This window comes from Callorhinus ursinus, unplaced genomic scaffold, assembly GCF_003265705.2.
Source record: "Callorhinus ursinus isolate GAN/ISIS: 27379988/994484 unplaced genomic scaffold, GSC_fseal_2.0 scaffold10, whole genome shotgun sequence".
NCBI lineage: Eukaryota > Metazoa > Chordata > Mammalia > Carnivora > Otariidae > Callorhinus > Callorhinus ursinus.
In genome coordinates, this window is record NW_027397072.1 from 53,428,902 (window position 1) to 53,446,129 (window position 17,228).

The 17,228-nt window shown below is 43.8% G+C and overlaps 1 protein-coding gene across 6 annotated transcripts in view; it reads left to right on the top strand.

Moving 5' to 3' along the window:
* AAK1 (AP2 associated kinase 1) overlaps nt 1-17,228 on the top strand; it is a 171,201-nt gene that overhangs the window by 102,045 nt on the left and 51,928 nt on the right. For all 6 annotated transcript variants that reach the window (XM_073897619.1, XM_073897617.1, XM_073897618.1 and 3 more), the window contains exons 6-11: nt 4,962-5,083; nt 6,394-6,475; nt 6,977-7,109; nt 10,498-10,601; nt 12,543-12,622; nt 16,778-16,932. In XM_073897619.1, the coding sequence (XP_073753720.1) occupies nt 4,962-5,083; nt 6,394-6,475; nt 6,977-7,109; nt 10,498-10,601; nt 12,543-12,622; nt 16,778-16,932 (676 nt within the window). The remainder of the gene's footprint in view (nt 1-4,961; nt 5,084-6,393; nt 6,476-6,976; nt 7,110-10,497; nt 10,602-12,542; nt 12,623-16,777; nt 16,933-17,228) is intronic.

Consider the following 17,228-nt stretch of genomic DNA (forward strand, 5'->3'; position numbering starts at 1 on the left):
CTCTCAGAGAGCTGGAAGACTGTAGGATTGTAAGCAGGGGTCACATCCTAAGGGACTTTGCCAAAAACAAAATCACTCTGCAAATTCTCTGGAGCTTCCAGAAGATGACGTATGAAGGTCCAGTTGGTTCTCTACCTTCCTAGTCTCACTTAATCCCTCTGGGCCCTACTCTACCCTGGTGTTAGTCACCTTCCCTCTGGACGATTGCAGCTGCTCTCGCTTTCCTCCTTCTCCTCTGTCACTGGCTAACCTTCCTCAAACACCTCTTTTCATCTGCTGCTGAGTGGCTCCCAAGGGGGCCTTCCCCAGTCTGCCATCTGTCAGCTGCTCTGGTCCTCTTTCCTGCTCCCTTCGTGGTCACCCATCTGAGCTGCCCACATTCTGTAGTAACTGCGTAATGCCCATCAGTGCCGTGGGGAGGGGGTAGCCTCAGCGGTCAGGCAGCCCAAGCCCACATCCTGCCCTACCAGCCTTGTGACCTCAGGCACATTAGGTAACTGGACTCTTTTCTCCTCTGTTAAGTGGGGGCAATAAGGCTTTGTAAAAATTTCATGAACTACTATAGGTAAAAGTGCAGGGGGCAGCATCTGGCTCATAGTGAGTGCTGTTAGTTGCTGATACCATTTTTTTTTTAAAGGATTCATTTTGGTTTTGGTTTTTTTTTGTTTGTTTGTTTTCGTTTTATTTGAGAGACAGAGAGCTTGAGCAGAGAGAGGGGTAGAGGGAGAGGGAGAAGCAGACTGCCCGCTGAGCAGGGAGCCCGATGTGGGGCTCAGTCCCAGGACCCTGAGATCATGACCTGAGCTGAAGGCAGATGCCCAACCGACTGAGCTACCCAGTCTTGTCTCCCCATTCATAAGGGCACTAGTCCAGAGAATGTCCAGCCCCTGTGTCTTCAGTGTCCTTTGCAGCACCAGTGCCCAGCACAGTGCTGTCCCATCCATTGTGGCCTATCTCTCTGTCTCAGATGCCTCAAGCCTGCTGCCATCTCAGTGCCCTCGGGCTGCCTGTGCTCTGAGAGCCACCTCCTCCCCCAGGTGGTCCACACCTGCTCCCTCCATTCGGGTCTCTGCTCACCTCATCACAGTGACCTTTCCAACTGTGCTATTTGCAATAGCGTCCCTCTTCACTTCACATGTGTTTAACTTGGTGGTTTTTTTCCCAGAACATTTATCACCACCTGGCAATTACGTCTACTTTCTTATTCTCTTCCACTGGACTCAGCTCCATGAGCAGATGAACCTTGATTTGTTCACAGCCTTATCCCCAGAACCTCTTTGGCATATAGTAGGAGTTTGAATGTGCGTGTTTCTCTATTAAATGAATGGTTATAACTTCTTAGGTTTATATAGGGAGATTTATAATTTGTTTTCACATACATTCTCACTTGCTTCATAACAGCAGTGATAGAAATATTATTAGCTTTACTTTTCAGATGAGAAACAAGCCCGAAGAGCTTTAAAGGTTTGTCCGAGGTCAGACGTGTGAATAGTCACCGAGGTCATGTGACTGCCAAGTCCAGTGTGGTTGTCGCATGCCAGGCCCCGTGTCAAGTGTGTTGTTGATGGTGGTGGCGGTGGTGACAAAGGGCAGCGGCCAGCTTGATCTTGGAGGTTTGCACAGGTGTCCCAAGTCACCGGGTCAGACTGAGAAGGCGCAGAGGGTGCGGCAGCTGCTGGGGTGGCCCCTGCCAAGCGAGTTCACCTTCACAACCTCGTGACTCTCCCTGCAAACTTGCAGAGCTGCCCGAGCAGGGCTTTTGGTTCTTACCTGCATTAGCATTTCCTTGATATTGATAAGGCTTTCCCCTACATTGATAGTTCTGGCTTTGTGTCCACTTTTGTACACACCCTTCATTTTTAACTTTTTTTTTTTCCTGCAAATACAGTTTTGTCCAATGTTATCTTTATGGGAAGGAGGCAAGCTGAGATGGGGACCAGGCTGATAGTGTATCAACTGAGTATCTGCTGAGTTCTGCCACTCTGGAACTGACCAGAAATACAAACCTAGTTTTTAGGGTGGGGGGATAAAAACAAAACAGAAACCCTTATGTGCCTCATCATGATTCAGTCTTTGTCTACTTGGTTTGCCTCCTCCCCCCAGCCCAGTGATTTTGGTCCCTGGAACTACCTTGTCTGTGTTTTGAAGTGAATTAACTTTTCAGTTTTTTAGATTATACATTCTGGCGTGGGAGGTATAGACATTAATTGGGGAAGGGGCTGTGCACGTACAGCAGGCGACACATGGTTTCACATGAGGCCGGAGAGGACGATTGCTGCTAACTGACCCTGGATACGGGATCGAGGGGTACGTGGTGTGTGAAATACCGGACTGGCTATTGCAGGACACGCACGGGAGTAGTATAATTATAGACCAGTGGCTGGCGGACTTTTCTGCAAAGGACCAGACAGTAAATATTTTAGGCGTGTCAGCCATATAGTCCCTGTCACAACGGCTTGGCTCTGCCATCGGAGCTCAAAAGCAGGAGCCGGTAGACTAGAGGGTAAGTGACAAAAGGGCATGGCTTGCTTTTGTCTGAAGGTCTTACTTGGCCAGCCCCTCATGGATGGTAAGTTCTACAGATTTTATAAGGTGGCCGTGGAAGAGTTTACTGAGGATTTATGACTTGAGCAAGGCCTCGTAGAATGGCTGAGATTTGACAAGTGGAGCAATTGAATAAAAGGACGAAGCAGGCGATGCAGGGAGTGCTTAAGAGACACTGAGCAAAGGAGCCTGGCTAGTAATTAGACACCTGGTTCCGCATCGACTAGATTCCTACTCTGGGGCATTTCTGAGCATAAAGGACTAAGGCAGCCCTGCCCTTAAGCTTGTATCCAGTACACTGGGCATACTCTTCATACCACGGTTAGAGGATATTATGGCAGGGGACCTTGAGTAATGCTCTGCTTCTAACTTGCTCCTGCCCTGGCAGAAAGGTAATTAATTACCTGTCTTTCTCTAGAGTTAAATTGCCTAGGTTTACTTCCCAGCTTCATCACTGTGAGCCTCACCCTCTGCATCTGTAAAACAGGGATATTATTATATTATTATGAGGATAATCCATGTAAAGTGCTGAGTACAGTAATACTCATAATAGTAAAATCTCAGTAAATGGTAGTTGATCTGTCTATAACCTCTAAATTAGATTGGAAATATGAGTATTGCTTTGTTGGAATTATCTTAGATTCCTCAAGTGAGTATATGTTCAGGATAGCTTGACTGTGTCACTTTGTGTAAATAGGTTAAAGTGATGAGGTTTATAGAAAGCTGTAGATAGTAGAAATATTTGCTTGCCTCAGCCTTGTCTCAGGGGAATAAGAGCACATCCACTCGAGTTGATAGCCATAGTTCACCCTGCCTGTGTGGTTAAAAATCCCACGATCAAAATTCTAGATTAAAGTGATTATAGGTTAATAGTGCCCCAGGTGCAAAAGCGTATCCTCTCTGGACGAAAAATAGATTTTAAACTCAGGCCTCAAAGGCTTCCCACAGATGAATTCCAAGGAACATGAGTTAACAGCAACAATAACAAAACCCCTGATAAGAACACCACGCGTGAGACTCAGTAGGAGTAAGAAACAATAAACGAAAGCATCGGTTTGCAGCAAAGGCTTTAGGTATTAGATATTGCTGATACAGACTATAGAATAAACATTTTTGTAATATATAATATAATTTTCAGAAGAACTAAAGCAAGTGTAGAAACAAGTATAGGAAAAACAAGGGACTTTCACAATTGACCAGATTTTTTTTTTTTTTTAAGGGCCTGGGCATTTGGTGGCTCCTATCTTGCTTCTGACAGATGGACACACACACAAACACAGTGTTAAGTGTGTTTCTGTTTTTTGACTTACTCCATTCAACCCACATTTTGTGCAGCAAGCACTGTATTAGGCCCTGGTAGAGAATACTACAGATAGGATTAAGAGATGGTGCTTGTCTTGAAGGAGCTTGTAGTCTACTCTTGCCTTTGTTTTCCAAAGAGGATCAGTCTTTGGAAGGCTGACGACAAAAGACAATGGAGACGACAGGCTTACTGGCCTAACAAGATTTTCTGGCTGCCATTTTACTGCCCACGTGTAGCCAGGTCTGTCCTCCAACACACCGGTCAGCTCAGTTCACCTATACCAACAATTACTCACTACATCTTGAGTACAGAAGTGCCCACTGTTTTGGAGTTATTCTTTCATTGGCGTAGTCCTTTGATACCAGAGATTTCTGTAGGTTCTGGTATTTGTAAGCTCTCTTCTACCTGTAACTGCTAACTCACTGTCCAAAGAGTTCATCTATAAAAAGATAATACTTTAATAGGAAAACTGCACATTTGCCCACAGGCCTTTAAGCACTTTGAGAAGTATCTACAATATAGCAAATATTTATTATTCCAGAAATCCTAACATACCGTGGTAAAGAAATTGATATATGCATGTATAAGGCCGAAATGAAATAACTGACATCAGGAAGAATGAAGTCCTAAAGGACCGTGGGGAGGGAGTGACATTTGCCTCAGTGGGTCCTTGAGGAAGGCTTCAAAGAAGAGGTGCCATTTGAACTGGAGTTTGACAGATGAATGGGATATTGATAGTTGGGTAAGGAGGTGGGGGTCACAGAGAACATTTTAGACTGACAGAAGAACATGAGAAAGGATACAGAGGCTTGAAAGTATTAGGACTGTTTCTGCAGAGGTGAGAAATGTGGCTGGAAATCTAGGAAAAATGGGACTCTTGCTTCCCGTTGTGGAATTCCTCTATTTGCCCCCTCTAGTCTCATTTCACCCTGTTACCGTGCTTTGCTTTTTGTTCACTTGAGATGACCCCTGTCGAGATACTTGGAGGGGAATGACTTTCCTATGCATATTAATGGGATTATCAGCAATAAAATAGTTATATGACTATGAACAAAATTTTCATATGCATTACTAAATAATATCTTGGAATGGGTGGCTGGGGAATGTTTTTCAGGTTGAAAATATCCTCTTGCATGACCGAGGCCACTACGTCCTGTGTGACTTTGGAAGCGCCACCAACAAATTTCAGAATCCACAAACTGAGGGAGTCAATGCAGTAGAAGATGAGATTAAGAAGTAAGCATTTCCTCCTTTCTTGGAGTTCCATCCATGACCAGATCAGCAACCGTACTTTCGGCTTATGGATGAGAAGGTCAGGGTGGGAAGACCGTGGTGCTGGTCATGGTGCCTCTTGTCTCAGAACATCATGCTGGCAGTTGGGTTGTTTGATTTCAAGTGGAGAATGTGGAAGGGGTCCACAAGCATTGATCAGTAGAGTAAAATGAAGGAATCATATAGCACTTTATCAATGGTCCAGTGATCACTGTATGTAGATATTTTGACTTACGTCACATAGCCCTTGAAAAGCTGAATGGTGCACAGACTGTAGAGGGACTGTGATGTTTTTAAATGTAATCACAGCATCTGTGACATTATCAGTCAGCTGGATGTGCTTTTCACCGAACCCTGCATTGCTGTGTACTCCTTCTTGATCACAAGGAGCTCACCAATCTAGTGGAATTAATGGTAAGTAGGGCTATGAAGTCTCTACAGATACTGACTCACTGACTTCGATGAGAAAAAGCTTCTTTAGATTCTGGCTCCAGTAAGAACCTGACCCATTTTCCCCCTCCCGTCCAGAGTGCTGGATTTTTTAATAAACCAGCAGTCTGGTAGGCATACCGCTGTCCTGAGCTTCAGTCTCCTTTCCTGCGTCACCCTTGGCAGCCAAGCTGGGGCGGGAAGACTTCTGGTCCACGGTGCTGGTGGACAGCTAAGCCATGGTGCCCTCTGGGCTTTAGAGGCTGAGGTCACATGCTTGGTAACATCAAGACACTCACTTTGAAGCTGAGCTTATACTATCTTTCCTTGAGCCAGAGATAAGAGGAAAACTGGTGCTTCCATCCCTCTTCCAGCAGCAGCCACCAGCCACCTCCCACCCCAGCCAGGGCCCACTTTCTGCCTTCCTCCAGTGTCTCAGCCAGTATTACGTATCTGAGTTGAGCCACATTTAAGGGAATTACTGTTTTTAAGAACAAATCAGAAAATATAGTATAAATATACTATGAGACAACAAGGATTTGCAGAAGATTTTATCATTGGAGGACCCAAGAAAAGTTGTTTTTAGTGTCGACTGAAGTGCCTCAGTGTCTGGGTCTCCACGTGCCCTCAGATGGAAGGACTGCTTCTAGAGGGCCATGGGTGTGTACCAAGGACAGCTTTCCATTTTATCTGCACTAATATTTCATACTCTCTTCTGCGGATTGCTCCCAGGGAACTAGACTTTTTAAATTTAATATATATGTATTTAAAAAGTATTTCTGCTACCCCTGGTTTTTAATTATAGCATTGACATATTTAACGAAAAACAAATCTCTTGATTGTAGATACACAACGCTGTCCTATCGAGCACCAGAAATGGTCAACCTGTACAGTGGCAAAATCATCACTACGAAGGCAGACATTTGGGTAGGTGTCAACTAAGCTATCCGCACCTCAGATACCAGCAGTCTTGACCACAAATTCCCAAGTTTAATGCAGACAGTGCCATAGTGAGAGTGGCCACTGTACCATGTCACTGCCTACCTAACCGTCAGGGTTATTCTTCACTCCAGGTGACCAGCCACTGCCTCGTGAAGCATGTCAAAGGAAATGACTTTAGAGTTCTGTGAAAATTATTCAGGTGACCTGCCCATTATTTAGGTGGTTTTCCTACATGCGTTACGAGTTCTTAAGAATAAAATAGCTGAAATGCTTGTTCCTTATTGGAGCACAATTTGGTAATGATGGTAGAAATAATGTATGTCAGCAGCTAAATAGTGGTGTTGAGTTCTAAATTCAAGTTTCTAATAGGTTAATAGTACAGAGATTTTATATCTGCTCATAAATGTGGATGATGCCAATATCTCTCAGACCCATTGGCATTTATGGTAAATAAACCACTCCTAGCAATCTGCTTTATTTTTTTAGGCTCTTGGATGTTTGTTGTATAAATTATGCTACTTCACTTTGCCATTTGGAGAGAGTCAGGTGGCAATTTGTGATGGAAACTTCACAATTCCTGATAACTCTCGATATTCCCAAGACATGCACTGCCTAATTAGTAAGTATTTCAAGTTTCTAGTTTCATATTTTTATCTCTAATCTCCAGGAATGAATTGGGGGGCAGAGGGACTGGCTCACGGGAGTGATGGGTTGGAGGAAAAGATAAGTCAACTGGTAATGGTTGGTCACTCAAAGACGAATAACGGTGTCTAGTTAGAGTCGCAGGCCTTTTTGCTAGATATCTAAGCTCCTTTGCACTTGAGCAGAAATCCTAACTGTGCTTTGAGCAGTACAGTACTGCTGTGTTCTGTTGCAGTCAGTATGAAAGAGTCCAGCTGACTCCTATCAAGTGATAAAAAATTCATCTTTGCGAAACTGGAAGCAACTCAAATTGAAATGATTGCCATGCGTTGGCTGGAGTGAATACATAATTAAGACTGTATAACTCTGTGGAACAAGGTTTTTTCTCTCTTTAGGTTAATCACTGGATTTTGATAACAAGCATTTAAGCTCAGTGCTTGGTTTAAAATGTTTTTTAAGATTCCCCACTCTTTTGCAGCATCCTAGCAAGCATATGTATCAGTTCATTAACCAGATGGTAGAACGAATAATCTTTGCACAAGCCCTTGTACTAAAATGTGAAACAGAAATATTTTATCATCTTTTCACATTGGTCAAGGGATTTAGCATCTAAATTTTAACCATTTTGGGTTATAAGTCCTGGGATAGTTTGGATCCCAGTTTGGGTTCTGGGTGGGGTTGCATTGAAAAAAAAAGAAGCAGATATGGGTGGAGCATCTGACATTTGTTGAGGGCCTACTTGTACCTTATTTAACTCTTAAAATCTTATATAGTAAATATAATTATCCCCATGATCCAGATGAGGAAGCTGAAGCTGAGGAAGTATAGGTAACTTACCCAAGGTAACATCGTTACAGCTTTTAGATGACTACCCATTCCACTGGGCCAGTTTTATCAATCCACTTCTGTTTATGAACCAAAAAGGGGGAGGTGGTATTTAAAGAAATGGGAGTATGGCCTTTAATGGTTGCTGGATTGTTTTCAGAGGTAAAGCATTAGAGTAGTCCCTCCTTATCCGTGGGTTTGCTTTCTGTGGTTTTAGTTACCCGCAGTTGACCGCAGTGGGAAGCATACAATCCTACTTCTGATGTATAGTCAGAAGGTCAGTAGTGGCCTAACGTTAAGTCACCATGCCTGTGTCATTCCCTCACGACATCTCATCACGTGGGCATTTTATGCTTTCACATCATTACAAGAAGGGTGAGGACAGTATAATGAGATATTTTGAGAGAGAGAGAGACTACACTCACATAACTTTTATTGTAGCATATTGTTCTAATTGCTTTATTTTATTATTATTGTTAGTTAATCTCATAGCATACCTAATTTATAAATTGAGCTTTATCATAGGTATGTATGTATAGGAGAAAACAGTATATATCGGAGTCAGTACTATCTGCGGTTTCAGGCATCTACTGGGGGTCTTGGGACGTGTCCCCCCTGGATAAGGAGGACTACTGTATGTCTGTTCTAGAACTGCAGCTGTGTAAGTGAGATTGGAAGGAGATATAGGAAATGGCCCGATCTGGTGCTAGAATGGTAGGATTTTTTGGTAATACATTTTCTTTTTAACATTTGTACAGCAAATTCATATTAGGAAAAACAACTCTTTACAAATATCTGTGACACTGACTTCTTTCCCAAACTCTGACCTATTTTTTTTTACAAACTACTTGAAGATCCCATAGTCACCCTAGAGTCTCAGATCTAAAATTAAATTTATTGTCCTTGCCCAATTACTCCCAACACGCAGTTCCCCTCTTTTTTCGGTTTCTATTAGTGGTGTTACCATTCACGCCGGGATAATGGAAATTTAAGGTTTTCTTTGGATCTGGCTCGCAAGAGAAACGAGAGTCGGGCATTTTCTAAGCAGTGCTCTTTCTTTGGAGTTCAGCCGGTGTGTGCCTGTAGGGGCGGAGTGGCCACCAGCCTCTCTCCTCCTTCCATCAGCCCAGCCCAGCCCCGCATCACCGTGAGATCGGTCTTACACAGCGCCACCCTGTCAGGTCCCCGTAGTAAACTTCCTGGTTTGCCCGTGGTCGCACAGTAGGGCCCAGCTTCTTAGCATGGCATTTAAGACCCTTCATACTCTGGTTCCATCCCACCCACCCAGCCTTATTTCCCTGTGTTCTCTGATGAGGAAACCTCTGCTCTGTCCTTCTGGCACCTGCATTTCCTCGCAACAGAGCCTTCCCTTGCCTTTCGCCCAAGTGCATTTTTGCCCAGACTGTTCCGTCACCAAGAATATCTTTTTCTCTTCTTTCCCCTGACTGACTAAATTCTTTCCTGCCTTCAAGGACCAGCCCAAACCCTGCTTCTTTTTTTTGTTTTTAATTAATTTATGTGAGCTGGGGGGGGGGGTAGGTGGGAAGGCAGAGGGAGAAGGAGAGAGAATCTCAAGCAGAGCACCTGCTGAGCAAGGAGCCTAATGCAGGGCTCCATCTTATAGCCCTGAAATCATGACCTGAGGCGAAATCAAGAGTCAGAGGCTCAAGCGACTGAGCCACCCAGGCGCCCCAAACCTTCTGCAAGGCCTTTGCAAGACTGCAGCCTCATCAGTCTTTCCTACACTTAGTGTTCAGACCATTCATTTGTTTCCTTACACAGTAAGGCCTTGCGCTGTTGTTTGTATGTATGCATGTGTATGTTTGTGTGTCTTCACAAAGATGTTTTTCCTGGGGATTTTTCCAGCTTTGGAAAGGGCAGAAGTGTAAAGGATCTGGAAATAAATAAGTGTTCTATAGTTATGTAAAAGTAGAGATGTATTTATCATTTTGTAATTTTTTAGAATGGAAACCAGTTAATATCTCCAACAAAAGAATAATAAGTCAGTTCTTAAAATTTGAATTTTGAGGGGAGTTTGGCTGGCTCAGTCGGTGGACATGTGCCTCTTGATCCTCAGGGTCATGAGTTCTAGCCCCATGTTGGGGGTAGAGATTACTAAAAAAAAAAAAAAAAAAGAAAGTGAAAAAAAAAGTTTTGATTATAAGTCTCAAGGATAATCATTTGTTTAGCAAGATAAGGAAGCCAGGAGCCTATAACTTCCTTGGTACCAGAATATGAAGGTGGTAACTTTAATAATGAGAGCTTGCTTGAGTCCCTGTTGTACAAGCCACAGCATGTGAACTTCAGATATCTTTGTTACAGTTCAGAAACTTTGTTACTTTCTTGTGCATATTAAAAAATTTTAGGGAAGTTAGAGCTTCCATTTCTGAGAGGGGAGGAAAAGAGCTAATTACACTGTTCGACTTTTATGAAAAATAAAAATGAAAAAAAAAACACATTTGGTAAGAGAAATTATGTTTCCTAGCTAATGTAATAAGTATTAGGGTATTATTAAATATGTTCACATATGTTTGTCTTAGGGTATATGTTGGAACCAGACCCTGATAAAAGGCCGGATATTTACCAGGTGTCCTACTTCTCATTTAAACTACTCAAGAAAGAATGCCCAATTCCTAATGTACAGGTATGTGAAGGATGCTTTTTAGGGGAAGTAAACATTATCAAATTGTCATTTAAAATTCTGGGGGTGTGAACCAGCTGTTTAATGAATATAGATGTCCTTTGTTTTGTGTGGTAGGGGGCATTCAAGCAAAGCTAACTATGAAGCAATCACTATAAAGAGAATCCAATTTTCCCATAGAATTTAATTATTAAACTAAGGCAATTACACCCCCCCCCAAAATCCCTCGGGATTGAGTTGAGCACTTCGGGTGAAGATTGACCAACCTACTGTCTTGTTAACTTCCACAGTTCACTAAGAGCTATAAGCCTGTTGTATTTACCTAGCGGTGGTAAGGCAGGCTGCCTTCCTAAGGCAGGCCTCTGAATTTGTCCCCATACCTACTGGAACATAAGCCCCTTGTTCCTTTTCTCCTTTATTGCAGCAGAGCTTTCTTGATTCTGCTGCTACTCTCTGCCATCTATAACTCACACTCCTTTTCCGCTACCCTCCTTACACACATCAGGCTATAGGAATGTTTTATACATTTAGTAATCCTAAGCTCTGCACTCAACAGTTTTCAAACTTCAGATCTTTTTACAGTCTAAGCATATTTTTCATGTGTGATCCAGCTCCCTTGAATATTTTACTAATGGATGCCATAATAAATAAGTTCTAATCTGAAATTGTCTTCCAGTTTTCCCAATAATGAACTTTGATGTCCCTATTGGAGCTTGAGGGTACTGATAAATAACACTCCTCTTTCAGTCCTACATTTGGAATCGGATGTGGGAATCATTCAGATGGAACTCAGAATATTGGCTATATTACTAATAAGGTTGATTCAGAGAATGTAGCTTGACCAGTCAGGCTCCCTAACATCAGATCCACATGACTGAGCAGGGAGCACCTTATTCTGTAGAGACAGGCTCTCCCTTAAAAGGAGAGGTCAGCCAGGCGAGCTCACTTTTTTCTCCCAGTCCTGTCAGTCAAGTAAGTTACGCTTCTCCCTTTGGGAGAGGAATGCTTGGAGAGAGGAAGAGGAGCAAGGAGAGATATCCTAGCAAAAATTCTCCCCACCTGGAAACATGAAGGAAATGGGAGGTCCCTCCTAAAAGCCTAAATATTTACTGTTACTAGTAAAACTATTACTAGTATTACATTTATCAGCTTTCCAGATTAAAATGAGGAATCTTGTACAGGAACCTAACATGACCATGTTTTTCTTTTGCTGCCCCACTTTCCCGTTCATAGAGTTAAATAACCTGAAATATAATTGGAAGCATTCAGATTGGTAACTAGTTTTTAAAAAGTCAGGCTCAACAAGTCTCAAGCTGTTTGGTACTCACTCAGCAGTGCTAAGCAGTTGTCTTGTGGTTGGGGACGGGAGTGCTCCCTCCGGAGCCAGAGCTGGTGTCAGGTGGCCCGTGTGGAATCCAGGTGGGAGGAGTTCTACTGGCCTCATGGGCCTAGGGGTGCCTCATACACTGAAGAGGCCCCGGCGCCGCAACCTAATGGTTCCTGGCTATGGTTTTCTCCCAGTGTTCAAGATAGAAGACAGAATGAATCCCGGCTGGGCCTGCTGCTAGTCAGTGCTGACTTCTGTAAGGTTTAGCTGATAGTTTAAATAGTAATACAGGTTACAGACATCTCTCCCATTCCATTCTTAACACCACCTCTAAGCTGTGTGGTAGGAGGCAAAGGGTCCAGAAGGTTGGGAGCCTTGGGGGAGGAGCGCATGGGACGCAGGCTGCTCTGTCCTCTTCTCCGATATGCTACCTCCCTGAGGGGGGCCGAGACTGGTGGGATCTACCTTTGGTTGACTTCCCTTCCCTCTAGTAGACATCAGGGCCTGGAAGCCACACTGGGAGATCCCAGCACGTATTTCTATCGGCCCAGTCATGCTGGTATACTTTTACAAAGCAATGTGCAATGTCCTTTTTTGGTTTCCTTTCAATTCTGTAGAACTCTCCCATTCCTGCAAAGCTTCCTGAGCCAGTGAAAGCCAGTGAGGCAGCTGCAAAAAAGACCCAGCCAAAGGCCAGGTAAGAACTGCCCAAGTGTGCGCAGGTCCCGCGCCAGCGGCCATAGCGGTAGGAGAAGGTGCCTGGTGGTTGTTAGGTTCCTGTGGCCAGAGGCCGCACAGAGCAGGAGAGCAAGCTCTGTCTCTTCCAGGGAGTGCAGGGAGGAATATGATGAAACACGGAGATCTACATCTGAAAGAGAATGAAGAGCTCCACAGCTGTTTCTTTTGCTTGGGGAGAAGCACAGGGGCATTCAGAGAAGAGGCAAGAGCCAACTTTAAATATTGCTAAAAAGAATGTCCCAAACAGGTGTCCTGGTCTTCCTGTAGCCTGGTTCACCACCCTAGTCCTTCACCTCCCATTCCTTCTTACTGTCTGTGGCCCTGACCACCTCAGGAGAGTGCCAGTCAAGGCACAGACTCCATGAACAGCAAAAGAGCTTGTGGATCTTAGCTAACCACATTCCATGGAACATGGGGTCTTCCCCGAAGCAGATGCCAAGAGAGGATTGAAGAAGCTAGGATATTATTTGACCATGAGAGAAAATAGGGAGACAGCCAGGGAAGGCTGGAAGAACCATCAGAAGGTGATGTAAGTCTAACCCAGAGCAAGGAAGGAAGAATGAGTAGAAGTGACTAGAAACTGCCACACAGTTGAAGGAAGAAGGTTCACCAAAGGTGTCAGGGAATCCTCAAGCCAAAGTCAGCTACCAGAGCAGCCCCCGTGTCCCGGGAACAGGCCGACTTTAATCCCCCTGTGACAGGGGTAAAAGGCTGGGAGCAGCCTGTGGGAAGCATGGCCTCAGAAGGAGCATGGCAGTGGATTTCAGGGGCACAGCCCCTGGGGCACGTGGTGTTTGCACCCGTTGCCAACTGCAGGTCTGTGGGGCACAGCCTCATGGCTGCCATGCTTCCAAGTGGCAGATTCTGAGGGTAGTCGAAGAGATGTTTATGCCTTCTTTTTCTCCCACGTTCCCATGGCGAGGAAACATTAGCCGCCAACTATCAACAAAGTACCCTAGATGGGGTTGTGTGAATTTTAATAGAGTGGTAAAATAATTTTTACATTTTTAAACATTCTTAAATGTTTCTGGAATAAATGTAAGTGCTGATGTCGCTCCAAAAGTTAAAGGAGACTTTTGTTTTTCACAGACTTAGCAAACTATATCCATGGTGTTACTTTGTAGTCCGTTTCTTACCTAAGTCTGCCATGCTCGCCTCTGGAAATTGCTTTTGGGGCTGAGTTCATTAGCTGAGTATTTGGGTTTATGCCCATATTGCTCTAGACCCAAATATAGTAGGTACTGAGGCTAAGCAAGGATCTATTCCCACAAAGCCCCCGCATTTATAACAATGACAATAACCAGTACTATTCCAAGTGGTGCTGTGTTGTGTCAAATGAAGAAAATCATACCTGTATCATAAGGCAGTTGTGAACATCGGTGACTGTGAAACTGTTCTATAAACTGTAGAGTGCCCATGCTGTTAGTTTGTATGGATCCATAATGCTGCGAGAATACACAGACCTTACAGCCAAGAGATTTGGGCCTAAGGTGTCCTATTTATAATTTACAGTGATTTCATTTGCATTACCGTATTTGCTTCCCAGTCCTGAGAGGTAAGTTTTTCTTTCTAACTCTGTTTTTAAAGTAACCACTCTTCGTTGAGGCATCATGTATACCAGATACCATACGAGGTTCTTTCTGTAAATAAGATCACTTTCTTTTCCTTGAAATAAATCTATGAGCCATTGTTGTTGTTCTCATTTTACAGATGAGGAAACAGACTCAGAATTTTAAGTGGCCCAAGGTAATCAATCAGTATGTGGTTAGTTAAAAAAAATTACCCGAATTCCAGCATCCATACTCTATTCTGTGCATTAAGTGATTTGCCCACAAGCACATAGATGTGACAACTTAGAGCCAGATCTCCTGGCTTCAAGGTCGGTATTTTTTCACACCATATTGAGGGCCATACAAACTAACATTTTGAGCACTCTACAGTTTATAAAAATGGTTTCACAGTCATTGATGCATTTGATGTTCACATCAGCTTCATGATGCATTATTTTCTCCATTTCATACAGAAGGGACCCAGAGCAAGAAGAGGTAAAATGACATACCTATTATCACACAGTTAGTGAGGAACCAGGCTCAAATATAGTTTTCTTTGACTCCAAATCCCTTTATCTCTAAGATGTTACCCTTAAGAGAAATCCATCCAGGGGCTCCTGGGTGGCTCAATTGGTTGAGCATCCAACTCTTGATTTTGGCTGAGGTCATGATCTCAGGGTCGTGGGATCGAGCCCTGTGTTGGGCTCCGTCCTCAGTGCAGAGTCTGCTTGAGATTCTCTCTCTCTGCCCCTCCTCCTGCTCTCTGTCTCTCTCTCTCAAATAATCTTAAAAAAAAGAGAGGAGGGGGGAGAAAGAAATCCATCCAGTGTGGAGGTTCTTAGCATTTGGTTTCTATAGACATTTGTTCGACTTTCTCAACATTGGCTATATATTTCTTACACCTTTCTCTTCTTCTCCAACATTTGTCCTATTTTCCTTTCCACCTTCCTTCCCCAGGTTATAGCCTCTACAGATACGATAGCTTTTATAAGTTCTCTACCCCACACAAGAGCATCCCTCTAGCAGGATTGCAGAGAAAAGCCTCAGGGTCCACAGTGGACATCCCTTGGAGATATGTCATGGGGAAGGCACATGGGGTCTGCTTTGCTTCCTATTTTGCATTTCGTGGAGGCCATGCCAGACATATTTTGGAAATAGTCATGAAGCTTGTTTATTTTGGCCATAACTTCAGTTTTACTCCCTAATGTGCATTTTCAAAAGACCACTACTCTGTTCTGAGTTAGATGGCAGCCAGCTGCCTGGACCGCTCTAAATGAATGGAAGTTATCATCTGTATTTTTACACTATCACAAGGGACAAGTAGACCACCCAGCAGTCCTTCCTGTATTAATTTGGATTAGATTTCGCTGTGATGTCCAAAATGACAGTGGCTCATATAAGATAGATGTTTTTCTTTCAAGTAAACAAAGTCTGGAGGTAAGTAGTCAGCGGTTGGTTTGGCAGTTCTGCCCCACACCCAGGCTTCTTCAAGCTTCTCACTCTACCTTCCCTACGATTGTAGCCATGACGTCACAGACCAAAATGGTAGCATTCCTGTTCCAAGTAACGGATGAAGGAATAGCCAAAGAAGAGAGACAAATGGCATACCCTAGCTATTTCTTAAGGCTTCTGGAAACTGCCATATAACAGTCTGCTTTCCCATGTAAGGCTGGAACTTAGACACATAGCCACGCCTGATTATAAGAGAGGCTGGGCAATGTGATTTTTACTCTGGGTGGAATCCAGCTAAATTTTTTAATTGGAATATATTTTACATATAACATATTCCCCAAATCCTTTATCTTGAATTATTTACTTATTTCTTCTAGTTGCCTTATTAGAGTCACTCATTTATATGCTTTTTTTTTTTTTAATTATAGAGAGACCATTTTGACTAGTTCTTTTTTTTTTTTTTTAAGATTTTATTTATTTATTTGACAGAGACACAGCGAGAGAGGGAACACAAGCAGGGGGAGTGGGAGAGGGAGAAGAAGGCTTCCTGTGGAGCAGGGAGCCAGATATGGGGCTCGATCCCAGGACCTTGGGATCATGACCTGAGGCGAAGGCAGACACACTTAACAACTGAGCCACTCAGGCGCCCCTTGACAACTAGTTCTGACCAAGTTTGAGTCCCCTCTACATCTGAAAAACACCTGTTTCAAATTCCTTTCCATCATCACCCGAAGCATATTCTGGGAAATCCTAGGAAGTATTAGGTGGAATGGTCCCAGGGTCAGGTAAGCTAGAGAAACATTGCCTTCTGTATTGGGCTCTCTTCAAAGTTCTCCATGCACGTTCACACGTGAAAAGTTCTGCCGGAAAGAAATCTGCTCAATATATTTTGATTAGTATGTTAAAACTTCTTTCCCACCAACCCTTTTTTCATAACATCTAGTAACACTTAACATCCTGTGGAGTACCCTTTGACAAATGTCGATTAAGCAGATCTAGAAGCTTTGGATGAGTGTGGAGGGGAAAGCCAATCCATCAAGTACTCTGTCTGCCCCTTTCCCACTCTTCCACACGTTAATGTGAATCTGTGTTTCTCCCCCTTCCTTTTCTAGACTGACAGATCCCATTCCCACAACAGAGACTTCAATTGCACCCCGTCAGAGGCCTAAGGCTGGGCAGACTCAGCCAAACCCAGGAATCCTTCCTATCCAGCCAGCCCTGACACCTCGGAAGAGAGCCACGGTTCAGCCCCCACCCCAGGCTGCAGGTCAGTAACTCAGATGGTTTGAAATTTGGTACACCCTCTTTGCTATCCCAGACATTAACAGAAGTTTTGGGAAGCCTACTTTTGCTTCAGAAATGGAATCCTGAGACACATAAGGAATAATGGCTTGACCTGAGGACCAGGAGGTGAGAACCCATTGAAATTATATGGCACGTGGCTGGCAAAAGGGGAGCCCTCTCAATGGGTTCGGCAGGGGGCCTCCAAGACCCCTGAAGCCTGATGTCTCTATTTTTTCTAGTCTTGGCCCGGATTTTGTGGCTTGGTCCATCCATCCCATG